The sequence below is a fragment of the Oncorhynchus tshawytscha genome, linkage group LG20, assembly GCF_018296145.1.
Source record: "Oncorhynchus tshawytscha isolate Ot180627B linkage group LG20, Otsh_v2.0, whole genome shotgun sequence".
Classification (NCBI taxonomy): Eukaryota; Metazoa; Chordata; class Actinopteri; order Salmoniformes; family Salmonidae; genus Oncorhynchus; species Oncorhynchus tshawytscha.
The window spans coordinates 27,824,337-27,850,795 of NC_056448.1; the positions used below are offsets into that span (position 1 = coordinate 27,824,337).

The 26,459-nt window shown below is 40.5% G+C and overlaps 3 protein-coding genes across 6 annotated transcripts; 1 reads left to right on the top strand and 2 right to left on the bottom strand.

Moving 5' to 3' along the window:
* Positions 1-134: 134 nt before the first annotated feature.
* LOC112220304 (anaphase-promoting complex subunit CDC26) lies at positions 135-3,298 on the top strand. 2 transcript variants are annotated; one of them, XM_024382074.2, is made up of 3 exons: positions 135-207; positions 569-669; positions 900-3,298. In XM_024382074.2, exons 2-3 carry the CDS (start codon positions 589-591, stop codon positions 1,083-1,085), a joined length of 267 nt encoding a protein of 88 aa, XP_024237842.1. In that variant the 5' UTR covers positions 135-207; positions 569-588; the 3' UTR covers positions 1,086-3,298. The 2 variants fall into 2 exon arrangements, with proteins under 2 accessions (XP_024237842.1, XP_024237841.1); XM_024382073.2 differs by having other exon boundaries at positions 136-207; positions 519-669.
* On the bottom strand, positions 1,532-23,443 carry LOC112220301 (high affinity copper uptake protein 1). Of its 3 annotated transcripts, none has more exons than XM_042302437.1 (5): positions 23,303-23,443; positions 7,519-7,654; positions 4,405-4,477; positions 4,082-4,250; positions 1,532-3,773 (listed from the first exon to the last, which is right to left on the bottom strand). In XM_042302437.1, exons 2-5 carry the CDS (start codon positions 7,633-7,635, stop codon positions 3,572-3,574), a joined length of 561 nt encoding a protein of 186 aa, XP_042158371.1. In that variant the 5' UTR covers positions 7,636-7,654; positions 23,303-23,443; the 3' UTR covers positions 1,532-3,571. The 3 variants fall into 3 exon arrangements, with proteins under 3 accessions (XP_042158371.1, XP_024237836.1, XP_042158370.1); XM_024382068.2 differs by lacking the exon at positions 23,303-23,443 and adding an exon at positions 22,649-22,839; XM_042302436.1 differs by lacking the exon at positions 23,303-23,443 and adding an exon at positions 12,812-12,958.
* Positions 23,444-24,111: 668 nt separating this feature from the next.
* LOC112220300 (V-type proton ATPase subunit G 1) lies at positions 24,112-26,170 on the bottom strand. The gene is made up of 3 exons (XM_024382067.2): positions 25,967-26,170; positions 25,050-25,150; positions 24,112-24,856 (listed from the first exon to the last, which is right to left on the bottom strand). The coding sequence occupies exons 1-3, from the start codon at positions 26,046-26,048 to the stop codon at positions 24,683-24,685; spliced, it is 357 nt and encodes a 118-aa protein (XP_024237835.1). The 5' UTR covers positions 26,049-26,170; the 3' UTR covers positions 24,112-24,682.
* Positions 26,171-26,459: the final 289 nt, after the last annotated feature.

The window sequence follows — 26,459 nt, forward strand, 5'->3', positions numbered from 1 at the left end:
CACAGGAACCGCAACCAGCTAGCAAAATCAAAACACAAGTGGTTGCCTGTTCACATTTCACAGCGACATCTAGCGGAAAGGTCAAACATACCCACACGTGCACTGCGGAAAACTACGTTACCCAGAAGCCCTTCGTCAATTTATAGCGGATTCTACAGGGATAGGCTGTCTAGCTACTGCTGTCCAAATAAACAACATTAACAAAATGTAAGCAAATATGAAATATTAGCCTGTTTCTTTGTGAGTACCACTGGATCCGAGACAAATTGACGTATGGAGCGCTCAATTTTGCCCTCTTTAGCCGTGCTTGGTCTGTCACTAGTATTTTATGTAGTTAGCTTGACAGCTTGCTAGTAAAGTTAGCAAGTTGTTGCAAAGAGATTTTAGTGTGATTGATTTGTTTGGTAGCCTTAACATGAACTATTGTTTAGTAATTGTGTATAGCTAGCTAAGTGGTTTAGCAAATACAAGCCATATTATTACACTCGATCATTTATCTGTCACCTTTCTGTCTTTAGCCATCTAGTAGAAGTTAGTACTTACAGCCTTGGGCACATCTGCTTCACAGCCAACATTGGTGGATATAATATGCTGCGCAGAAAGCCCACCCGTCTGGAATTGAAGTTGGATGACACTGAGGAGTTTGAGTGTGTCAAGAAACAGCTTGAGGTGAGTAGCCACAGCATCATGGATAAATGTAGTATCTGCAGGTATAAAGGCATAATAAAGAGGCTTTGCGTTGTTGATGGATTGCCTGCAACCCGTTCCTTAAATTCCTTTAAGAAACGCTTGATTGGCATAAAATCCGCGCCTTGGGTGTGAGAAAAGCACTTTATTTTTTTTACATGAATTATACATACCAGAACTTCTGTCTAACAACCTACGCCCCCCTCTCTCAGATTCGGAAAAAACAGAGCGATGAAGTGGATGTTGTTGGTGTGGCTATGTTTAGTAATATGGTGGGGGCCAGCGGTGGAACAGGGGATGGGAAGACACGGGAACAGATGATCAACGAGAGAAGAAGCTACAAGCCCCATCCTAAACCCAACACCTTGCCCTCACTCTTTGGAAACCTGCAGTTTTAGGTTCCTAATAGGCACATTAACAAGACTGCTCAAACCAGTGTTGGTGTGGGGATGGCACAGTAACAATGCTATTGACATGGTCAGGGATACTTGTGTGCTTACCTGAGGTCAAAATTCTCTTCACAAAGAAATGTGTAGTTTGAGGATCATGTTTTGCTTATAACACACATCTTCTAAAGTAATGTTGTTGCATTTACCTGAAATGTTATGACTTGCGATGCAAAGCGTGTGGCCTTTCGTACAATACGTTTCATGGGAGCTGTTGTAGTGGTTTCCCTCCATTACAAAAATCCAGACTTGGTAGTCCCAGGAAGGTGAAGGTAGCATCTTTGGGGCAAAATGGAATGGACTTGATAACTAATCAGTTATTACTTAGAATGGTATGATTGTAGATTTATTGGCCTTCAAGGCTGCATTATGAGAATGCAACAGAATCAAACATACAGTTCTTGAATGATACCATTTATTACTTGTTTTCTCTAGATGATTACAGCACTGTAAATACGTCATACTATACAGACATGTCTGTGGACTTAACAGTCCAGGTAATGTTCACACTGTTGCTGCGCTGGAGTGGCAGTCAGACTCCCACTGCTGTTTTGGCCCATTAACTTCAACGCTCGAGTTGTATAGTAGACTATAATAATAAATCTTGATACATGATCCCATGTGGTAAAGCAGAAACAGTTATAATATGTTCAAGTATACACCAACTATTCATGTCCCTGGCTTGATTGTAATGTAATGAGAATGTGCGGCAGTTAAATCCAGTTATAGCAACTAGGAATTTGACCCTCAAACCAGGCACAGCACATCACTAAGGCTGTGTTTAGACAAGCAGCTCAATTCTGATATTTTTTCCACTAATTGGTCTTTTGTCCAATCACATCAGATCTTTCTACAACCAATATTTTTCCAGATCTGATTGGTCAAAAGACCAATTAACTGAGTGCAACAACAAAAAAACAAAAAATCTGAATTGGCCTGCCGGTCTACAGAGACAGACAATTCTGACATTTCCGCGAATTGGTCCTTTAACCAATCAAATCAGCTCTATTGCCAAATCATTAAAAGATCAGAATCAGACTGCCTGTGTAAAACACAGCTTTAGGCAACTGATAAACATTTACTAGTCATTTCTCAGAGATGAAAAAAATTATAATCAAGAAACTAAAAATACAACTTTCTCTTTAGGTTCTACTTCATAGATATCCCCTCCTGTCAAAGTGTGAACTGTGAGGCGTAAGCACCGATAGGTCACAAGAGGTGCAGTAATCATGTGTTACTAGGCCAGTCTGAGAAAGCACTAGATCCATCCTCGTACTTTCCCATAGTTCCCTGCTTGTCCTTGGGATCTGAGCACTTTCTCCAATAAGGACACTAGTGTCCATGTTGTGTTGACATGTGAACTAATTTAAGCCTATTGAATGAATGCACCAAAAGTTACTCCCAAGTTATATTATGAACATTTTATATTGGCTTCTTGATGTACGAGAGTCAATTTACATTTGTGTGTCAGATCAAACCTTCGAGTGCCAAGTGTCATTGGTAAATAATGAGGTTGTCATTCATAAACTACCAAAATTGAACACTGCATAGCAGTGTGTCTCATGAAGAGGATCTCAAAGGTTGTCGCGCTCTGCTGCATTACACTAATGTATATAATCACACAACATTTAAAGTGTACTGTACTTGACTGCTTGTCCACTGGACAAACTTCTTTAAAATAGCACTGGCACTTGTCAGTAGACTACAGTTGGCCTAGGCTGTCATGTTTCCCTCCTTTAAGGCAAAGGGTTTAGTAAGGCTTAGTCATACAGCCAGAGCTGCCCCACCATCTCCACACAATCCCAAGTATGACCTTTGACTCCTGTAGTTGAGAGACCCTGATTATGTTAGACCCCCCCGCCAGATTGTCAGATGGAATGCAGATATGACAAGGCTTCAGAAGAACACATTGGCTTTAACTTGGGCCCAGGTGGGGTCAGGAAAAACTCTGGGCCCTATTCACAATGATCTTCAATGAGAGAGGTTGTAAGGGTCATAAATAGCTCTCTGAGCAGAAGAGCCTAGAGCCCCAGTGCTACAAGGATGAACCTGCACTGGTTGTTGCGCAATAACAAAAACAGAATGGAAGAATGGCACGACTGGGGGAAGTGGATGTTTGGCCCTTGACAGCTGTGGAGCCAGACAGGAGTGGTGTTGGTATAACAGAAGCCAGCATTTGGAATACCAACATCATGCTAGTTGTCGAGGGTAGTCTTCTGGACCTACTAAAAGGACAGACTTGAATGTCACAAATGTAAAAGCTCAGTCGTAATTCACATTTTCCATCAAGCAACTTTTGTGTGACAACGTGAACCATTTAAATAAGATAAACGTATATAAAACTGGATGCATGATGATGCCGATTAAATGGAGAATACCTGTGTGTGAATGTATGTGTGTGTGTGGGTGGAGGATGAAGAGAGACCAGGGGGGGGCTATTAGTGACAGTGTTCGGTGATATCAACAACCACAGCCTTTTTCCAGCTGAATAAGAAGTATCCGACGCCTGCCCCGGCTGCAACGGCGATACACAGATAAGCATTGTAGGTCATGAAGACCAACATGAGGAAATAGCTGACCACCACCTGGATGATGTGTAACACCGTCTGCAGCAAGTGTGCCATACTCAGCATCCGCTGGCTGCAGGGGAGAGGGGGAAACAGGATGGTTAAAAAAAAGTTGTTTTCAAATAAACTAATTGACAGCACTCTGCAAGTCAGGTGTTAGTGGCAAACTAAGCCATTTAAAAACTCCTGTTATATCTACAACATTCGCCACATACAGTGAGGCTTCACATTTTCCTACTGCAAGTTGATATGGAGCGCGTAGCCCTTTTGAACTGCAATGTCTAGAAGTCTCATTATTGGGGTGTAAAATGGACCACTTCACTGCAGTACTACTATGTGTCCGGTTAGTAAGGAGTCCTGTTGCTTGGTTGTCTAACTTACCCTACAGTCTTGTGGGTCTCCATGACCATGGTGCCGTCTGCCCCCGGGACAGGCATGGAGTTATAACGCACGTTGACCTGGTTCCTCCTCAGCAGGAACTCCCTGCCAATCTTCAGCCCCTCGTAGAGCACAGCCAGCAGGAAACAACCAAAGCAGGCCGCCACCATCTCTGAAAGAGGAGACATGTTAAATAATTGACTGACTATCTAACCAATATTATTTTTAGTTTTATGAATAATCAATGGCCATGGTCAATACATAAAATACTTTTTGCATTACATTTCAAGTCTGAAAATACATTCTGGGAACACACACTAACTTACCTCCAGGTGTGTTGATGACAAGGCTTGCAAACAGCAGCTCCACGTTTGTGTAGCCAAAGTAGAATGTCATTTTCTGGAGAAGAGGGACAGAAAACAATTTTAAAAAATTGTATCACACCTATAGAGCCAAGGGGTTTACAGACAAACACGGACTACAAACGGAAAATCAGCCACGTCGCAGACACCGACGTCTTGCTACTAGACAAGCTAAACATGTTCTTTGCCCGCTTTGAGGATAACAGAGTGCCACTGACACAGCCAGCTACCAAGGACTGTGGGCTCTCCTCTGTGGCCGACGTGAGTAAGACATTTAAATGTGTTAACCCTCGCAGGGCTGCTGGCCCAGGCGGCATCCATAGCATGCACAGATGTGCAGGTGTGTTTACAGACATATTCAATCCCTTCCTATCCCAGTCTGCTGTTCCCGCATGCTTCAAGAGGGCCACCATTGTTCCTGTACCCAAGAATGCAAAGGTATCTAAACTAAATGACTATTGCCTCATAGCACTCACTTCGGTCACCATGAAGTGCTTTGAGAGACTAGTCAAGGATCATATCACCTCCACATTACCGGTCACCCTACACCCACTTCAATTTGCTTACTGTCCCAATAGATCCACAGACGATGCAATTGCCATCACACTGCCCTATCCCATCTGGACAAGAGGAATACCTATGTAAGAATGTTGTTCATTGACTACAGCTCAGCATTCAACACCATAGTATCCTCCAAGCTCATCATTAAGCTTGAGGCCCTGGGTCTGAACCCCACCATGTGCAACTGGGTCCTGGACTTCCTGACGGGCCGCTCCCAGGTGGTGAATGTGGGAAACATCTCCACTTCACTGATCCTCAACACTGGGGCCCCACAAGGGTGAGTGCTTAGCCCCCTCCTGTACTCCCTGTTCACCATGACCGTGTGGCCATGCACACCTTCAACTCAATCATCAGGTTTGCAGACAACAACAGTAGCAGGCTTGATTACCAACAACGACGAGACAGCCTACAGGGAGAGGAGGGCACTCAGAGTGTGGTGTCAGGAAAATAACATCACAACGTCAACAAAACAGAGATGATTGTGGAAACAGCAGAGGGAGCACCCCCCTATGCACAGGACAGCAGTAGAGACAATAGAAAGTTAAGTTCCTTGGCGTACACATCAAGGACAAACAGAAATGGTCCTCCCACACAGACGGTGTGAAGGCGCAACAGCGCCTCTTCAACCTCAGGAGGCTGAAGAAATTTGGCTTGTCACCTAAAACTTGCGAGATTGTGAGCATCCTGTCGGGCTGTATCACTGTATGGTACAGCAACTGCACCGCCCACAACCGCAGGGCTCGCCAGATGAAACTACCTGCCTTCCAGGACACCTACAACACCCGATGTCACAGGAAGGCCAAAAAGATCATCAAGGACAACATCCACCCGAGCAGCTGCATGTTCAGTACAGGTGCATCAAAGCAGAGAGACAGATGCTATTTTTCAGTCTCAAGGCCATCAGACTGTTAAACAGCCATCACTAGCTGAGAGAGGCTGCTGCCTATATACAGACTTGAACCCATAGGCCTTGAAATACATCCAGAGGTACACCTCCAATTCACTCATATTACATCAATTAGCCTATCAGAAGCTTCTAAAGCCTTGACATAATTTTATGGAATTTTCCAAGTTGTTTAAAGGCACAGTCAACTTAGTGTATGTAAACTTCTGACCCACTGGAATTGTGATACAGTGAATAAGTGAAATAAGTGAAATAATCGGTCTGTAAACAATTGTTGGAAAAATTACTTGTCATGCACAAAGTAGATGTCCTAACCAACTTGCCAAAACTATAGTTTGTTAACAAGAAGTTTGTGGAGTGGTTGAAAAACAAGTTTTAATGACTCCAACCTAAGTTTATGTAAACTTCTGACTTCAACTGTATATCTTGCATTAATCATCTCATATGTATTCTATACTATCTATTGCATCTTAGCCTATGCCGCTCTGACATTGCTCATCCATATATTTATACATTATTCCATTCCTTTACTTAGACGTGTGTATTAGGTTTTGCGGTGGCATTGTTAGATATTACTGTTAGATATTGCTGGACTGTAGGAACTAGAAGCAAAGTCTTTTCGCTACACTTGCAATAGCATCGGCTAACCATGTGCATGTGACCAATAGCATCGGCTAACCATGTGCATGTGACCAATAGCATCTGCTAACCATGTGCATGTGACCAATAGCATCTGCTAACCATGTGCATGTGACCAATAGCATCTGCTAACCATGTGCATGTGACCAATAGCATCTGCTAACCATGTGCATGTGACCAATAGCATCTGCTAACCATGTGCATGTGACCAATAGCATCTGCTAACCATGTGCATGTGACCAATAGCATCTGCTAACCATGTGCATGTGACCAATAGCATCTGCTAACCATGTGCATGTGACCAATAGCATCTGCTAACCATGTGCATGTGACCAATAGCATCTGCTAACCATGTGCATGTGACCAATAGCATCTGCTAACCATGTGCATGTGACCAATAGCATCTGCTAACCATGTGTATGTGACCAATAACATTTAATTTGATTCAGCTCACACAGCAGAGAGAAATGTCAAGCAGGCCGTTTGAACTAGAGTTGAATTAAAACCATTCATCTGAATCAGATTTACAACTTTGTGAAGAGGTCGTAGGAAGTGCAGAGATGGGGTGATAAGCCTAAAAGCCAATTTATGGTCATTAGTGTCTGCATTGAACATATAGCATTAACTGCGATACGGCCTCTTCAAAAGTCAGGGCATTCGTAATTCTTGCATTTCGTGGAGCAGAGCTGTTGTGGAGGAAGTTGTTAAGGGAGTGAGTTTGTGTTTATGCAGGATGTACCGCCCCCACATACCGTCAACCAATCATATCAATGAGGAGCTATACGGAGCCCTCAGAATTATGAAATTTTTTGGGGAGGAGCACGGCGATGCAGTACAGAGCTTGAATTGGCCCCCGCAATTGCGTCACCGCCTCCGGACCGCATTGCTGGATCAAGCATAAGTACATCCCACATTGTAACAGAGAGAAATTAGTGTGTGACTGATTTATTTTTCAGAGTGCCAAGCTCACTCACCATCATATGGCCCCCTCCACCTCCCCCTAGATGATCCTCGTGGGAGCCTGTGACCATGGGAGGAGCCATGCTGCCAGCCATTTTGCTGTGGTCATGGTCATGGTTCGTGTGGTCCATGTTCGTCTCGAATGTAGTACTGCAAGAACCAGGAAATAGAGACAAAAATAATACGTCACGCATACTTCTCACCTTTACACACATTTGTCGGTGACAGGTTGTTTTTGTTGTAGGTAGGCGATTCCAGCAGTATGAACATTACATTTGCACACAAAATCACATCTTAATGTTTCAAAGCAAATATAAATGAAACGTTTGATGTGTGCGTCTACAGTACACCTTGGGGGGGGGTGTATACTCAAGAAAGCAGACTTCTAAATATTGGCATGTTGTAAAACGCAAATATGAAGCATTATTGGTGTTACATGTAGGCCAAGCTTTTTCTGAACATATTAGCAAAAGTCTGAGTTTGTTCGACATAGGTCAAAACATGGATATTCATTAAGGAGGAAAGGCATGTCTGAACACAAAAATTATAATTTATCATTTGTCATTTTCGTTAGTACTTTAGAGAGGAAAAACAACCGTTATGGATGTTAGACTTTACATTTTAAAGATTATCATCAAAATTTATGATAACAGTTTTTGGTAATTTGGAACGTTAAAAAGGTCCTGGTACTTCAGGATTGAAAAATTACATGTAGCTTTAATAGCAGTCATCACACCCAAACATAAAAATATAGCCTTCATTTCTCAAAGCAAGAATAGACTGACGAGTTTCAGAAGAAAGGTCTTTGTTTCTAGCCATTTTGAGCCTGCAATCGAGCCCACAAATGCTGATGCTCAACTAGTCTAAAGAAACCCAGTTTTATTGCTTCTTTAAATCAGAACAGTTTTCAGCTGTGTTAACATAAATTGCAAAAGGGTTTTCTAATGATCAATTAGCCTTTTAAAATGATACACTTGGATTAGCTAACATGCCATTGGAACACAGGAGTGATGGTTGCTGATAATGGGCCTATGTAAGCACATGTAGATATTCCATAAATAAAATCTGCCGTTTCCAGCAACAATAGTAATTTACAACATTAACAATGTTTAAACTATTTCTGATTTAAGTGGGGGTTTTTTTTAAATGGACAAAAATTTTTTTTTTTTAAATAACACGCTTTGCTTTCAAAAACAAGGACATTTCTAAGTGACTCCAAACTTTTGAATGGTAGACGTGTGTGTGTGTGTGTGTGTGTGTGTGTGTGTGTGTGTGTAATATATATATTAATTACACACAGGTTTTTCAACCACTCCACACATTTATTAACAAACTATAGTTTTGGCAAGTCGGTTAAGGACATCTACTTTGTGCATTTCCAACAATTGTTCAGACAGATTTCACTGTATCACAATTCCAGTGGGTCAGAAGTTTACATACACTAAGTTGACTGTGCGCCTTTAACTTCTTGGTGACAGGGGGGCAGTATTGAATAGCTTGGATGAGTAAGGTGCCCAGAGTAAACTGCCTGCTACTCTGTCCCAGGTGCTAATATATGCATATTATTAGTAGTATTGGATAGAAAACACTCTGAAGTTTCTAAAACTGTTTGAATGATGTCTGTGTATAACAGAACTCATATGTACAAACAATAGTACGCAGGCAAAAACCGGAAAAATCCAACCAGGAAGTGGGAAATCTGAGGCTTGTAGTTTTTATTTATTTTTAAACTCAGCCCCTATTGTATATACAGTGGGATATTGGTTGTTGCACTTCCTAAGGCTTCAACTAGATGTCAACAGTATTTAGAACTTTGTTTGAGGATTCTACTGTGAAGTGGGACCGAATGAGAGAGGAATGAGCCAGGTGTCTGGCAGATTGCCACAGCCGCGGTCACGAGAGTTAGCTCTCGTTTCATTGCTTTTCGACAGACATAGGAATTCTCAGGTTGGAACATTATTGAAGATTTATGATAAAAATATCCTAATGATTGACAAGTTTCTATGGGCTGTAACGGAACTTTTCGTCCGATGTTCGGCTGGACCTGAACGCGCTTTTGGATTTGTTTAACAAAAGAAGCTATTTGGACATGAATGATGGACATTATCGAACAAAACAAACATTTGTGGAACTGAGATTCCTGGGAGTGCATTCTGATGAAGATCAAAAGGTAAGTGAATATTTATAATGCTATTTCTGACTAATGTCGACCACCCAATATGGCGGATATCTTTTTGGCTGCTTTGTTGTCTGACCGCTGTACTCAGATTATTGCATGGTTTGCTTTTTCCGTAAAGTTTTTTTGAAATCTGACACAGCGGTTGCATTAAGGAGAAGTTTGTATAATAGTCGTATCTTTATCAATGTTTATTTCTGTAAATTGACGTGGCTCTCTGCAATATCACCGCATGTTTTAGAACTACTGAACGTAACGCGCCAATGTAAACTCAGATTTGTTGATATAAATATAAACTTTATCAAACAAAACATACATGTATTGTGAAACATGAAGTCCTATGAGTGTCATCTGATGAAGATCAAAGGTTAGTGATTCATTCTCTCTATTTCTTTCTGGGGGGTTCCGCTAGTCCTAGACAGGTTAATGTGCCTGGATGTTAATTATTTGACATTCTGTTATTTCGCTGAACACTAGATGGTTTAATTTTATTATTGCCAGTGAAACGATGCTACTCAGACGAGAGAAAGAAACATCACCCAAATGTATAGCCCTGTTGGAAAATCTAAATGAACTATTTGAAAATGTGAATCACATTTTTATTTGGCGTACCCCCGACGGCATTGCGCGTACCCCAGTTTGAGAATAGCCGGTGTAGACAAAGCAGAGCTTTCCAGTAGGTGTACCAAAAGTCACAGGCCATTTTCTCAAAAGGTGTTACAAGTTCATCAACTTTCAAAGCAGCATTACTTTCCCCATTCTAGTTCGGAGTCTCTACTTTTATCCAATGTAAGAAACACCATTTCAAAATGTTTCTACATAGGACCGAAACAGGGTGGTTGGTCACATGATTGGCTGAAAAGCCTTTGAGTCTTGCCCTCCTACTCTGAATTGGCCAAAATTCATACACTTTCCTACTTTTCAAATAAAGCCAGAACTCTAACATATAGACCTCATTTGGAAATTCATAACTTTATTTGGGAATGCTCAGGTTAACCTTCCCACGGAATCACCCAAATTGGCCTAGGTATTCAGCTGTGCCAAAAATGTTGCAAAAATTCATGTTTGAAGCTTCTTTTGAAGCCGAGACAGAAATCAGCCCAAAAACAAACGCACCCCCCCCCCCAAACTCTAAGGCCTAAGCAGCACTTTGTGACTTCTACTTATTCTCCTCCTGCGCAAAACATTCAGTGTCTCTCCTGCTTGATGAGGAAAGCAACCACCATTACATTTTCCAGGTGTATACGACAAATTTAAGTGAGGTCCAGGTCTGTGTTTGACTCTGTGAGCTTGAAGAGGGATGAAGGGGGTAACCACTCAGACTTGGAGTAGCCTGGTCCTGGGCTTGGCGCCGTGCCACCAGCACCAGCTTGAGGACAAGCCCCAGATCCTCTCTAATGCTCCTGGGTTAGCACTGATTAAAAAGTTAACACCATAATTAAACAAGTCAGTCAAATTCTCCAAAGTGCCTAGTGTTATTACTTTGGAGAGATGGTGATTGTGAGAGGTGTTGTAACCATGAACCCCTCAACGTACTGTACTGAACCCACTGGTGGAGAACGCTGACTGGGGTGTATTGTAAATGCTGGTTGAAACCATTTCCTTGGACATCAAGGACGTGCAAAAAGAAGCACAGTATTCAGACTATGAACATTTGTAGGCCAAGATAACGATTGCAGCTTTGCCAGTTTGTAATCTAGGTATTGATAATGCAATTCCTGGTAGTTAGGCTAATTATAGTTGTGTTTGGATGTTAAAAGTACCTAAATTGAGGAAAGCACATTTTAGGCTACAAACAGAACCACATGGTCCCAAGAACTGTGAAGCCAGTTTGGACAACTGTGTGCCAAGGCTATTTCATACACAGTTCGAGTCATCCATGTCTACTAGCCATGGCACCTTGAAAGCACCTTCACTCCCTACATGAGAGTGCGCAATCAATCAAGCTGGAAAAATTTGCTATTTGACTCAAGAGCTCTACCAGGACCATTACTAATTTAATGGCCAAACAACCAGAGGCCACATCCGTAGAAAACTGCCTTTATAACCCAATAAATGCCCACTTAATGGACATTAATGTTATTAAATTAGAGAAAAACATGTTACACCAAATGTCTGGGACACCCTGAGGCAGAAACCAATGACATCAGGGGACAAGGAAAACAGACATCGAGAATCAAAATGAAAAGACCCAAAATCACATCAATTAACCTGCCAGTCAAGACATCTGTTCTCATATTTTTTTACTCAGCTCTGCTACACTCAGTTGTTGCCACAGTGAGAAGTTGGCCCATATGTTCAAAGGGCGTAATCCTCACCAAAAGAAACAGTCAAGACGCAGGTAGACATTATGACCAAGTACAACGAAATTGACCGTACTACTCAAAAACAGTGTTATGAAGACAGGCTATTCATAATGGGTGGTGTCCCTCTTAGCGTTAAGTCCAACACGTCAGTCTTCTTAGGTTTAGAAATAAACATTCCATCAAAGTCAACCTTAAATTCTTAGCAGTTGCTGAAAAGTCCAAAGCGAAGACCATTGTGCCCTTTAAAGCAAGACAAGAACAGTCTAAAGTCGTGTTACACAGCACTGTGTCTCTCAGAGTTCAAAGAACTGTGAATATAATCACACTCCACATGAGGTTATAAAAGCCATTGTGAAATGTTCCTGCAAGTCCTTGGAATCATAAACGTAAGAACTCTGATCTTTAACCAAAGTAAATCCTCAGTAAACTGTTTTGTACCCGAGTGGAAACTATAGTAGGCTACACAATGGTTGAAGACAGTTACAACAAAGAATGATTTTCATCATTCATGTAGATATGACTCAAATTACAAAAGACTGCTCTCAGTCGGTCAAAGTACAGTGGGTAATAGTTAATTAGCCTAATCCCTTCATATTAGCCCACTCAGTTGGGCTATACATAAAGCAGGAAAATAATTAACGGAGTCCATGCTTTTTTCCAGAACAACCAAAAAGATGCATTGGCGCATGCAAAGAAGTAAAAACAGCTGAAGTATATTTCATACAACAAGGAAATGTACATTATTAAAATGGAAGCATAAACATTATTGATTCGATAATTATGAAATATTGTTATTCCAGTTATTATTATTATTTTTTTACTTACCCAAATGTCTCACCACATGCAGAACTTCTGTTACAGCCAAATCAATGACAAGATACTTGTCAATGTGTGCGAGTGTTCATGCAACCCATCAATGTGTACAGGTGTGTAGTCTGATCCTGAGTGTGCTCGCCTGCTTGAGAGAGTGGGAGTGAATGAGTCATGCCGAAGTGCACTAATCTGCCTTCTCATGACTGTCCGCCTCATGTGACCATTCTGCCTCTCATTTCCTTTGATCCAGCCAATAACATGGTGCCCCCCCCCTCCCCAAAAATGAATGTAGCAACTGCGGATTGCCCCTTTAAAACACATCCAAAAACATACGTGCTGGACAAAACAGCCAACTGAAGAAATAATGGGATGTCCTGTCACTGTTGTTTGCTGCGCCAACAACCTTTTATCTTTTCTAAAACCGAAACGGCTGTTTACGCTATCTGTTACGCTATATTGTTAAAAAAAAAAAATACAAATAAAATAAAACTTTCCTGATCAAAATAATTGATCATAAACTGAATGCTGATGCATAGAACACAACTAATATGCATGTTTAGCAGATATTGTGGGTGTAGCGAAATGCCCATTTCTCTAGCTCCGACAGTACAATATCATCTAACAAGTAATGTAGAACAATTTCACAACATGTACCTAATACACAAATCTAGGTAAAGGAATGGAATTAAAGAATATATAATTATACGGACGAGCAATGTCAGAGTAGCAAAGACTAAAATATAGTAGAATAGTATATACATATGAGATGAATAATGCAAGATATGTAAACATTATTAAAGTGACTAGAAGGGATGTACGATATAAAAATAAAATCGGTAAACATATCAGAATTGGACGATATTAGCTAAAAATCCCAACATCCGTATTGGCCCGATGTCTAGTTTAATGCTGATGTTAAAAACTGCTGTCAAAAGGTACTGTGCATACCTATAGAACGTAGGTACATGACGTAATGACGCCACGTAAAATGTTACGCAACACGTGCAACACAGCATTCCCAACCTTGCCGATAATGTCAGCTGTGTGGATCAAGCAGTCAACAAGTCATTTGAAAGAGTAAGAACTTTTCAGCAAGACAACTCAAAGGCGAAATTCATTAACACCAAGATAATGGTATTCATTGCCCTTGACAATCAACCGTTCTCTGTCATGCGTGATTTTGGCTATTCGCTTACTGGTTGAGCACCGGTACACACTACCAAGTGTGCTATTTTTCAGATGTTGCCCGACCGGAGTTAGACAGTACTAGCTTCAAAAATCACTGAAGTTGAAGACTTACATCTCCCTCACGAACTTCAAGCATCAGCTGTCAGAGCAGCTTATCGATCGCTACAGCTGCACACAGCCCATCTGTAAATGGCCCATCCAATCAACTACCTACCTCATCCCCATATTTGTTTTTTTCTGCTCTTTTGCACACCAGGATTTCTACTTGCACATGCTCATCTGCACATCTATCACTCCAGTGTTAATTGCTAACTTGTAATTACTTCACCACTATGGCCTATTGACTGCCTTACTTCATACGCACACACTGTATACAGATTTGTTTATCCAATGTTTTTGATGTTTTGATTATGTTTTACTGGCAATGGGGACATATGTAAATGCCAACAACATCATTTTTTGGTCAGTGTGGTGTGTGTAACCTTTATTTAACTAGGCAATAGAGGTTGACAGATTAATCGGAATGGCCGATTAATTAGGGCCGATTTCAAGTTATCATAACAATCGGAAATTGGTATTTTTTGGCGCCGATTTTTTTTAATACCTTTATTTAACCAGGCAAGTCAGTTAAGAACACATTCTTATTTTCAATGACGGCCTAGGAACAGTGGGTTAACTGCCTTGTTCAGGGGCAGAACCACAGATTTTCACCTTGTAAGCTCGGGGGATCCAATCTTGCGACCTTACAGTTAACTAGTCCAACGCTATAACCACCTGCCTCTCGTTGCACTCCACAAGGAGACTGCTTGTTACGCGAATGCAGTAGAAGCCAAGGTAAGTTGCTCGCTAGCATTAAACTTATCTTAAAAACAATCACAATCATTAGTTATAACTACACATGGTTGATGATATTACTAGTTTATCTAGCATGTCCTGCCTGGCATATAATCGATGCAACGCTGGGGGATGATTTAACAAAAGCGCATTTGCGAAAAAAAGCACAATCGTTGGACTGTACCTAACCACAAACACCAATGTCTTTCTTAAAATCAATACACAGAAGTATATATTTTTAAACCTGCATATTTAGCTAAAAGAAATCCAGGTTAGCAGGCAATATTAACCAGGTGAAATTGTGTCACTTCTCTTGCGTTCATTGCACGCAGAGTCAGTGTATATGCAACAGTTTGGGCCGCCTGACTCATTGCGAACTAATTTGCCAGAATTGTACGCAATTATGACATAACATTGAAGGTTGTGCAATGTAACAAGAATATTTAGACTTAGGGATGCCACCCGTAAGATAAAATAAGGAAAAGTTCTGTATTTCACTGAAAGAATAAACATTTTGTTTTCCAAATGAGTTTCCGGATTGGACCATATTAATGACCTGTTATTATGTTCTAATTTAGTCTGATTTGATAGAGCAGTCTGACTGAGCGGCAGCAGGTCCGTAAACATTCATTCAAACAGCACTTCCGTGCGTTTTGCCAGCAGCTCTTCGCAAAAACAGCGCTGTTTATGACTTCAAGCCTATCAGCCTAATGTCTGGTGTAACCGATGTGAAATGGCTAGCTAGTTAGCGGGGTGTGCGCCAACAGCGTTTCAAATGTCACTCGCTCTGAGACTTGGAGTAGTTACTCCCCTTGCTCTGCAGGGGTTGTGGCTTTTGTGGAGTGATGGGTAACGCTGCTTCGAGTGTGGCTGTTGTCGATGTGTTCCTGGTTCGAACCCAGGTAGGGGGGGAGAGGGACGGAAGCTATACTGTTACACTGGCAATACTATAGTGCCTATAAGAACATCCAATAGTCAAATGTATATGAAATACAGATGGTATAGAGAGAAATAGTCCTATAAATACTATATTAACTACAACCTAAAACCTCTTACCTTGGAATATTGAAGACTCATGTTAAAAGGAACTACCAGCTTTCATATGTTCTCATGTTCTGAGCAAGGAACGCATACGTTAGCTTTTTTACATGGCACATATTGCACTTTTACTTTCTCCAACACTTTGTTTTTGCATTATTTAAGCCAAATTGAACACGTTTCATTATTTATTTGAGGCAAATTGATTTTATGGATGTATTATATTAAGTTAAGTGTTCACTCAGTATTGTTGTAATTGTCATTATTAGAAATTTAATTTAAAAAACATAAAAAAGTCAGATTAAACGGTATTGAAAGATCATAATCGGTCGACCTCTAGTTCCTAGGCCATCATTGAAAATAAGAATGTGTTCTTAACTGACTTGCCTAGTTAAATCAAGATTAAATAAAAACGGTGTACTTTTAAAAAAAGTATAATATATATATATATTATTTTTTTTGTTTAAATTGTCCAAATCGGTGTCCAAAAATACTGATTTCCGATTGTTATGAAATCTTGAAAATCGGCCCTAATTAATCGTCCATTCCGATTAATCGGTCGACCTCTAGTCTGAAACTGCAACTTAAAGCGGGTACAACTTCAGGGTTCACAGTAAACGTGAGCTGGAAGTTGCACAGCATCCCATAACATTTTAAACATGTTATATCATTCAGCCTACACTATCAGCCAATGTGGGGTGTTCAATGTGGGCCTACATTCCATGAGACTTTTTGGGGGGAAAAAACATGCAGCGCTTGACAATTACCTGTTTATCTACTTCTCTTTCAGACAAGGAGGTGACTGAAAATTGTTTGATGCAAGAAACCACTTTACAAAATAAATTGCATTATTATTCCCATACATTATTACAGAGAACAGACAAATGATGCTATCCTCTGCCTATTTGTATATGTGTGTGGAGGCATGTGTTGCTTCACAGTCCCCGCTGTTCCATAAGGTTCTGAACCAATTGCCATTTTCCTACATCCTTTTTTGTGGCACCTGACCACACGAGATGTAGTTGAGGTTTAGGGTTTAGTGAATGATTTGTCCCAAATACAATGCTTTGAGTAATATAAATATTTAGGGACTAACTTATTCCTTGCCACCCACTGAAACTAACTGCAACTCTTTGTTAAGTGTTAAAAGCCGCACTTAAGTCTAACAAAACAGCCCCCCTTCTCTCAGCCAATCAGTCATTTGTGTAAGTGCTGTGCTTGATGAATGTCCTTCTCTATAAGCATGCTGGAAGTTTGTCGTCAATAGGTTTACTTTCAAATAGCATTGTATCTGGTCAAACACTTTTTTCCAAAAGGTTACTACGGGTAGGTAACAGGCTGATTGGTCAGCCATTGGAGCCTGTAAAGGGGGCTTTACTATTCTTATGTAAAGGAATTACTTTTGCTTCCCTCCAGGCCAGGGGGCACACACATGCTAGTAGGCTTAAAGTGAAAATAGGGCAAATAGGAGGTGGCAATATCATCCGCTATTATCCTCAGTAATTTTCCATACAAGTTGTCAGACCCCGGTGGCTTGTCATTGTTGATAGAGAACAATCAATTCTTCACCTCTTCGACACTAACTTCACAGAATTTAAAATTACAATGCTTGAATTTCATAATTTGGTCAGATACACTTGGATGTGTAGTGTCTGCATTTGTTGCTGGCATGTCATGCCTAAATTTGCTAATCTTAACAATTTAAAAAATCATGAAAGTAATTGGCAATATCAGTTGGTTTTGCTACAAAGGAGCCATCTGATTCAATGAATGATGGGGCTGAATGTGGCTTTTTTCCAAGAATTTAAGGTGATCCAAAGCTTTTTTTTTTTATACCATCATTCATCTTTGTTTCATAGTGTAGTTTCTTCTTTTTAATCAATTTAGTCAAATGATTTCAATTTGCCAATCAGTTGTGCAGCCAGACTTATTTTCAATTCATTCTGCATCATCCCTCAACCATACCATTTTTTAAATTCAATCAACTGGGATTTAACAGTTTTTAGTCATTTTCTTAAAAGCTCTTAGGGCTAGGGGGCAGTGTTAGGAAGTTAAGATGAATGACTTGCCTAAAGTAAACTGCCTGTTACTCAGGCCCAGAAGGATATGCATATAATTGGTAGCATTGGATGGGGGGGGTCGTCACAGGCCATTTCAATGCTAGTCTATGGGAGATACAAATAAATGTTTTTCCCAAGGTGTCTAATTAGAAAAGTAGTCTTGTTGCGCACATGAATGAGATGTGCGCTCTTCATCTTCCCTATTGAACATACAATTCTCAGTCTGTATTATCTAAATAAACAATCAAATTTGAGTACCTGAGGATTAATTAGAAACATCGTTTGACTAGTTTGGACAAACTTAAACTTTTTGGATTTGTTTGTATGCATGTTGAATGAGTGGATTACTGAATCAAGCGCACCAACTATTGGGATATAAAGAAGGACTTCAACACAAACAACCATTCATTGTGTTGCTGGGACCCTTGGGATTGCAAACAGAGGACGATCTTCAAAGGTAAGTGCTTTAGTTTCGAGCTATTTTGGATTTTGCGACGCCTGTGCTGGTTTGAAAAAGTATTTTGATGTGGGGCACTGTCCTCAGATAATCACATGGTGTGCTTTTGCCGGAAAGCCTTTTTGAAATCTGACAACACGGTTGGATTAACAAGCAGTTAATCTTTTAAATGATGTAAGACACTTGTATGTTCATGAATGTTTAATATTACAATTTTGTAATTTGGCGCACTCCAGATTCACCGGATGTTGTCGATTTTGATCCCGATAACGGGATCCGTGTGCTAAGAGGTTAATGGGTACATGCTTATTAGTAACTGGAATAAGCAATTCCATAAATGTGTCGAGTGCAGTGCCTATTGGCTACGTAGCTTATTGAAGTTTGCGCTCAGCGGGACCTGAAATTTGCTCAGTGACAAAACATTGAGGGAATATTACATGTACAGTGCATTCGGAAAGTATTCAGATAACAAAATATGGAAAAATTCATGCTACATTACTTATTCTAAAATGGATTCAAAAGAATAAAGCTCATCAATCTACACACAATACCCCATAAACGACAAAGACTAATTTTTGCAAATGTATTAAATAGAAAAAAACAGAAATATTACATTTACATAAGTATTCAGACCCTTTACTCAGTACTTTGTTGAAGCACCTTTGGCAGCGATTACAGCCTCAAGTCTTATTGGGTGTGAAGCTACAAGCTTGGCACACCTGTATTTGGAGAGTTACTTCTTCCATTTAAGAATGATGGAGGCCACTGTGTTCTTAGGGACCTTCAATGCTGCAGACATTTTTTGGTACTCTTCCCCAGATCTGTGCTTCAACACAATCTGGTCTCAGAGCTCTACGGACAATTCCTTCGACCTCATGGCCTGGTTTTTGCTCTGACATGCACTGTCAACTGTGGGACCTTATATAGACAGGTGCGTGCCTTTCCAAATCATCTCCAAATCAATTGAATTTACCACAGGTGGACTCTAAATCAAGTTGTTGAAACTGCTCAATGATGATCAATGGAAACAGGATGCACCTGAGCTCAATTGAGTCTCATAGCAAAGGGTCTGAATAAATCAAACCAAAGTTTGTCACATGCGCCGAATACAACAGGTGTACACCTTACAGTGAAATGCTTACTTACAGGCTCTAACCAAGTGCAAAAAAATGTATTAGGTGAACAATAGGTAGGTAAAGAAATAAAACAGTAAAAAGACAGGCTATTTACAGTAGCGAGGCTATATACAGACACCGGTTAGTCAGGTTGATTTGAGGTAGTATGTACATGTAGATATGGTTAAAGTGACTATGCATATATGATGAACAGAGAGTAGCAGTAGCGTAAAAGAGGGGTTGGTGGGTGGGACACAATGCAGATAGCCCGGTTAGCCAATGTGCGGGAGCACTGACTGGTCGGCCCAATTGAGGTAGTATGTACATGAATGTATAGTTAAAATGACTATGCATATACGATAAACAGAGAGTAGCAGCAGCGTAAAAAGAGGGGTTGGGGGGGGTGTTTATGTAAATAAGGCACTTCCGTCTTTTATTTTTAATACATATGCAAACATGTCTAAAAATCTATTTTCGCTTTGTCATTATGGGATACTCTGTAGATTGCTGAGGATTATTTTTATTACTCTCACCTCCAGTTTTTAAAAACATGATTTAAAAGTAGGTCAAAGGTGTCAAGGCCGACGTACAGCTTTTATGAAAGGTCAGCTTATAAAACTGGCTCATAACAATCCCAACCAACGATGAGTGACTGAATCAATTATGAAATGTGCAGTAAATAGCGCAGAGTACAAATGTAAGGAACCAAAATTACCATTGAGACAATTACCAACAAAACATTCTATGATTGCACAAACTGAAACATTGTCGTTAGACATGATAATTCAATGATTTAGTGAAGACTACAATTTACTCAAGTGTGTGTACTATGGCTGGGAAATGCCAGGGAGCTCACGATACAAGTTGTGAATCTCACAATTTTATATGTATTGCGATTCGATGTTCCAACACCATATGTTTGCTGCAGAGGGACAAGAGAGCCATGTTTTGATCAGTCACTGAAATTAAAGTGCTGCTAACAAATGGGCTACCTATTTAAAAAGATGGTAACAAACTAGTTTTGGTGCAGGTACAGCAAACTAATGCAAAAATAACATTGTGATATTATCAAAACGATAGTCAAAAATAATGCACTGTACGATATCACAATCAATGACCCCACATAATCAAGTAGACCTAAGCCTAATCCTTTCATGGTTAACAGTACACCACTTACCACATTTTGCCCAACATGCTGCATAATTGCCAGACTTCAAACACATTCCTAATGAATGCACAAGAGCCACTACTTGAGGCAAATACAGTACTGTAAAGGGTAGCTAGCTAGTTGCTTCACAGGCTAGCTAAAATAATAAATTGGCAATGTAGGCCTACATTCCACCTTTTAAAGCCTGATAGTGTGGAACAATACAGGTTGAGGTACAATAACCAAAAGGTTGCCAATTCAAACATGATTTTCTCCATTACATTCTGATCACACTCTCATCATTCCATCTTTGATTTACAAGTGTTTAAGCCTTATTTAACTGTACCTGTCATTTGTGTTATCATTCCAATGCTTTGTGTATTATAAATAGCAGGAATCTCATATAGGACCATTCATGGAATAGAATGGTTGTGTGTGACCCAAATGGTTTCAGGAAATCTGCAAAGGGGTTCCAGAAACAGATCAATGGCTTTTTTTGTTTGCAGGACATAAAACGTTCTCATTCTGACTTAAATTCCCTCCGCCAGGCTTAACTGACCCGCTTAGAATTTGAAGTAGATTGTTTTGATCTTGATTATTTCAATCAATAATCAAGATCCAAACAATCACTAAGAATCTACTTCAATTCTAAGCGGGTCAGTTAAGCCTGGCGGAGGGAATTTAAGTCATAGTCAAATATAGTTGTCCCCTACTGCCTTTATTAACTAGCCTAAGTATAAGTCTGTCCGTAAAGTAAACCCGTTGTTGAGAATGAGAAGCCTTGCCAGGCAAACAAGTTTCAGTCACATCGGAGTGATGCCAATGAGAAAGAAGGCCAACTACAACAGAGCTAGAGGACAGCCTGGCCCATTGGATACTGTCACCCTGTCCTCCTAATACACAGAGACAATAGGGCACTGTTTCCCTCAGACCCACTCAAACATTCCTCCAATCCACATATCTGAGAGTAAATGAAAATATGACAAAGCCAGTTATGAGTTACTCTGTTATTCCAGAGCAATCTAATAGAAAGTTATATCAAAAAGATGGAAGGGCAGATCTTGATGAACAGCCTCTTAATCTCTGAAGACCATAGATGTGTGCATTGGGGCAGTTTGCCGTGGCTGTCAAGTGCAATTTAAAAGCAGACTTCCCACAATAAAATCAGTGAGTACCGACCATGATATATAAAATAGATGACATACATTTATTCTGGTTGTCGGGTCTTGACCTTTTCTACTGTACTTTTGGTCTGCCATAAATAATTACCAATAGGTCATGGCACCTTTGGTCTGTAGGCACATTAAAATGTCCACTTTTCTGTTACAGAGAGGGGATAACTAATGGGTCGTGTTCCGACATGGAATAGGTATTGAAAAGCAACGAAAGCGGAATCCTACCGTAGTGCACGGAGCCTATAGGGGCCCACAGTTGGTTACATGTTTCATCATCGCTCTGAAAAGGCTGCAATTTGAATTAGCCTAAAACATTTAAATAAGTAGAACGTACTGTTGCATATTTGTAGCCTTAAGTTCCAGTTGTGGAATAGGGAATACACATTGAAATATTGAGTATATTTTAAGTTTGTGGTTGTGCTGAAGATGACAATTTAACAAGCATGACAATTTGATCTAACGGTCTTGATAGCCTAGCTACTTGTTTCAGAATAGGTAGAGCATAATGGAAAAGGGCCACGTGAAACCTAGAAGTGGAGAGATCAATGAGTCGTTGGCAACAGAACAGAAGCGTTTTGTTTACTGCAACTAGCGAATACAAAATCCAAGTGTTTCTCAACCACAACTGACTTGATGAAAATCATACATTCGATAAAAATGCCAGGATAGATATTTAGAACATTTGGCTTAAATTGTGAGATGGTTGAAGTTGCACGATACCTCAAAAAATATATAACTCCAGTACTTGCTAGACTACTAGCTTTGCCTCGTAGCTAGCTTCATACAGAGGTCAAACACAAGCGAGAGAGGATAGTCTGGGCATGTACGCGCTTACCTCACAACATATAGTGAACTCGGTTCCAGCGGGATTTTCTTTGGTCTCAATAACGCACAACCGAATGATTAACTATGAGCTTTCAAATGAACGTCCAGATTCCCGTTTACTCTACTGGCAAAACGCCGACACCACACGTCACACTTAAGTATAACAACCACAGCAAAATGACTTTTGACAAACCAGGAAAATGTAGACGTAGCACGCATGTTTTCATATGGTAGCCAATCAGACGACCGTTCAGGGCAAGCAGTTCCGTCGTCACTAGTTACCACAGCCACAAAGTCATAACCCCCCCCCCCCCATTTCTACAATATGATTTAAACCTAACATTTAAATTAAGACCAAAAAGTCATATTTTGTTTTCACGATTTTGTGGCTGTGGTAACTAGTAGAAACCCCCCCCCGCCACATGGCAGCTCGAACGATGACGCATATTTTGTTTTCACGATTTTGTGGCTGTGGTAACTAGTAGAAACCCCCGCCACATGGCAGCTCGAACGATGACGCGATGTCGTACAATGTCGACATGTTATAAACCTACATAACATCGTATAACATCTGTGAATTTCATGTTACCATCAAAAAACAAACATGTGTACGTTTTCATTTACAGATATTCTCAATGTGTGTATTTTAGAGGTGAACTCTTACCTGTAGCCACATTACATGTTAATGATCAAAAGCATACTGTAAATTAAAAATCAATGTTGGGGCTCCCAGTCTAAGGCACTGCGTCTCAGTACTAGAGGCGTCACTACAGACCCTGGTTCGATTCCCGCCTGTATCACAACCAGCCGCAATTGTGAGTCCCATAGGGCAGCGCACAATTGGCCCAGCGTCTTCCGGGTTAGGGTTTAGCTGGGTAGACCGTCATTGTTAATAAGAATTTGTTCTTAACAGACTTGCCTAGTTAAATAAAGGGTAAATAAAAAATTATCAAACAGAATAATTTGATGTACTAAAACTATTGTTTGAGGAAACGAGCATTCTTTACCTAAATCAGTTCTGAGATTACATGTATATATTGGGATGTTGTAGTGTCCTCTGGAGGATAAAAGTGGTACTTTATGAAGTACTTTGAGCACAAAAGGCATGTAAACTCAGCAGGGGCAGCTATATCAAGATTGTCAATGTATGATGTCTTATCCAGAAGTCACAGACATGGCTGCAGTTGTTCTGCTTTCTTTGGTCTGTTCCAGTATTCCTGTATTGGGCTGCTGGACACATCTGGTCTGGTGGAACCAGCCTTATTGCTGCATTCACCATTCTATTTCAGTGAACAGAGCAATCAGGCTGGTTCTAACAGTCTAGCTAAACAACATACCACAGGGCACTTGGGGTGAGGAATCTCACAACCTCTAGCAAATTCTACATTAGCTGTAGAATTTAGGAAATAAATTAGGAAAACAGGATATGGTCACTTCAGTCACTCAAGAATAAACCACAAGAACACTATTAGATTGCTGTGAACAGAGGAACATCCACTATACAGGATAATATATTCATATAGATTAAAAATCAAATTGGGACAGCAGGGAAACATACAAATAAAACAGCAATCTTTTTTTCCCAGGCCTAACAGTCCATTAAGTGAAATAAGCACTGTATTTTGGTCTCCACAAATAAAACAATAACAATATGTCCATATTAATAAACATTGCACAGAAAGACACACACACACTAACCTTTACATAAAAACCTTGATACTACAAGCGATGAAGATGGGAAACAGAGACACTGCATAAGACCAAAATAACCTCTGCCTGCTTTGACTAACCAACAGAGTGAATATGCTTTATATTTTACTGGACAAAGGTATACCTATTTGAATCATATACACATCTGTTGATTATACTTATAGAGAAAATAAACTTGTGGGTATAGCATTAAAGTTATGAGCAGGCAGGCCAAGAGGTTTGCACCATGCATGGGTGTAGTAGATGTGTCAATGAAACACGTATCAACTGATGGCAGTGCAATGAGAGTGTCTCAGTGTTTCCTTAGTTTAATAAGGGGTTGTTATGAGCGGGTTTAACCAGCAAAACGGTAATTGACATGGATCTCTGGCTTGATGTCACACACCATCTTAAGCAGGTTGCCCAGCACCCCTTCCCGGTTCTGCTGGTAGCTGGTCTGGATGCTACCCATCTTGCCCACAGTCTCTTTGTCCACCTCTACAGCAGAGTTACCATGGGATCCAAGAGCCTAATGGAAAAATGGAAGAATGGCCACCTTACAAGACAAATCACTTCAAACATACAGTAAGTATTAAATAAGTTATTATATGGCCAGTGTTAAGGTCTTATCAATTTAGCTACCAACTACAGTGCCTTATGATTAGGAAAATATGACTCATGTTTCCCATTTGCAAATTAAAACGGTCCCCCCAGTGTCTCACCGCAGCCTCCTTGGTCTTAAAATCCTTCTCCCTCTGCATACGGTACTGCTCAATCTCCGCCTGGGCTTCCTCCTTGGCCTGCTTCAGCCGACGGTTCTTACCTGATCAAACAGAAGAAACAATATGCACTTAGGCCTAGTAAGTGAAATAAACATTGATTCAATTCTCCATTCAATCAAGTTTTCCCAACTACGCAGTTTGTTGTGTGGTTCCTGACAAAATAGGAAGTGAAATCCTATTGTTTCATAGGGAAATGAGACTTAGTGAAAGAATTGTGAGGAAAGAAGCAAGTAGCCTACTGTCAAGACAGATTTTAAGTCTAGACCTAGTCTGGGGCTAAAAACCATGTTCAGTGGAGAATATCCATTTAAGTGTTTAGTCCAGAGGTAGCCTAATCTGGGTCTGGGAAACCAACCGTTGGAGTTAGACTGAAGGGTAAAGGATACATTTAGATATCAATTTTCCCTTTAAGACAGAGGCAACATTTTTTTTAAACGAGCTCCGACAGGGAAACAAAATCATTTTGAATGGTCACCCAACTCGGAATTCCAAGTAAGGAACTGGGGCCTCTTTCTAAAGTTCCGACCTGAAGGTTACTGACGAGTTCACGGTTGTCTTAAACGCCATTAAATCTATACAGGAAGTTTGTCCGAACCTAATAGCGCAGCGGGTCGGATCTGCTGGCTAGGTAGCTAGTCATCTTGGATTGAAGGCCTTGCCATCTTCACACTTTGCAGATAGGAATAAATATATATGTTGGCTGTCAAATCTGAGGTTTATTACAGTAGCTGTTATAGTTAAAATTTTACTTATGCCATTAAAACTAGTTATCTTCCAGAAACTTTGTTAGCCAATCAAGCTAACGTTAGCTAGCTTAGTTTATCTACGCCGCTGAATGACAGCAGATTTTAACTTACGTTTGCGGGCTTCTGCTACTTTTTCTGCAGCACGTTTTTCAGCTTGCAAAAGCTGCTGGATACCCTGGGACTGGCTTGCCATTGTTTAGTTCGGAGAGATAGACGAACAAGAATATGTGGTTCCTCCAGCTGCTGGTCTGTGTTTGCAGCGAAGGTTGGTGAATTTACTGCAGTCAGCTGACAGCGCGTCACAGATAGAAGGGATAACCCTGACACGTCCAGTCGCGTGGAGTGCGAGACGGTGAAACTGGGCCGACATTCTGCACAGTTTCTCATCGATGAAACTGGGCCGACATTCTGCACAGTTTCTCATCGATGAAACAACTGATCTCAATACATTTTTATTTCCTCAAAACTAGATTGCCACGAACAGCGCAATAAGTTTTATAGACTTGACGCTTTGCCAAAGTTCCCCCAAAAATTGCGATGTTAAGACGGCGTGGAGGTTGAATTGAGTTTGTGCACACACGCACTTCAGAGGAAGCGTCCCCTA

Excerpts from the sequence above, each read along its gene's own strand:
- LOC112220304 (XM_024382074.2), top strand. The coding sequence starts at position 589 with ATGCTGCGCAGAAAGCCCACCCGTCTGGAATTGAAGTTGGATGACACT. Across the intron at positions 670-899 it reads GTGTCAAGAAACAGCTTGAG|ATTCGGAAAAAACAGAGCGA; the intron begins GTGAGTAGCCAC and ends CCCCTCTCTCAG.
- LOC112220300 (XM_024382067.2), bottom strand. The coding sequence starts at position 26,048 with ATGGCAAGCCAGTCCCAGGGTATCCAGCAGCTTTTGCAAGCTGAAAAA. Across the intron at positions 25,151-25,966 it reads AGTAGCAGAAGCCCGCAAAC|GTAAGAACCGTCGGCTGAAG; the intron begins GTAAGTTAAAAT and ends CTGTTTGATCAG. Across the intron at positions 24,857-25,049 it reads TTAAGACCAAGGAGGCTGCG|GCTCTTGGATCCCATGGTAA; the intron begins GTGAGACACTGG and ends TTTTTCCATTAG.
- LOC112220301 (XM_042302437.1), bottom strand. The coding sequence starts at position 7,635 with ATGGACCACACGAACCATGACCATGACCACAGCAAAATGGCTGGCAGC. Across the intron at positions 4,251-4,404 it reads TGTCATCAACACACCTGGAG|AGATGGTGGCGGCCTGCTTT; the intron begins GTAAGTTAGTGT and ends CTCCTCTTTCAG. Across the intron at positions 3,774-4,081 it reads GAGACCCACAAGACTGTAGG|CCAGCGGATGCTGAGTATGG; the intron begins GTAAGTTAGACA and ends TCTCCCCTGCAG.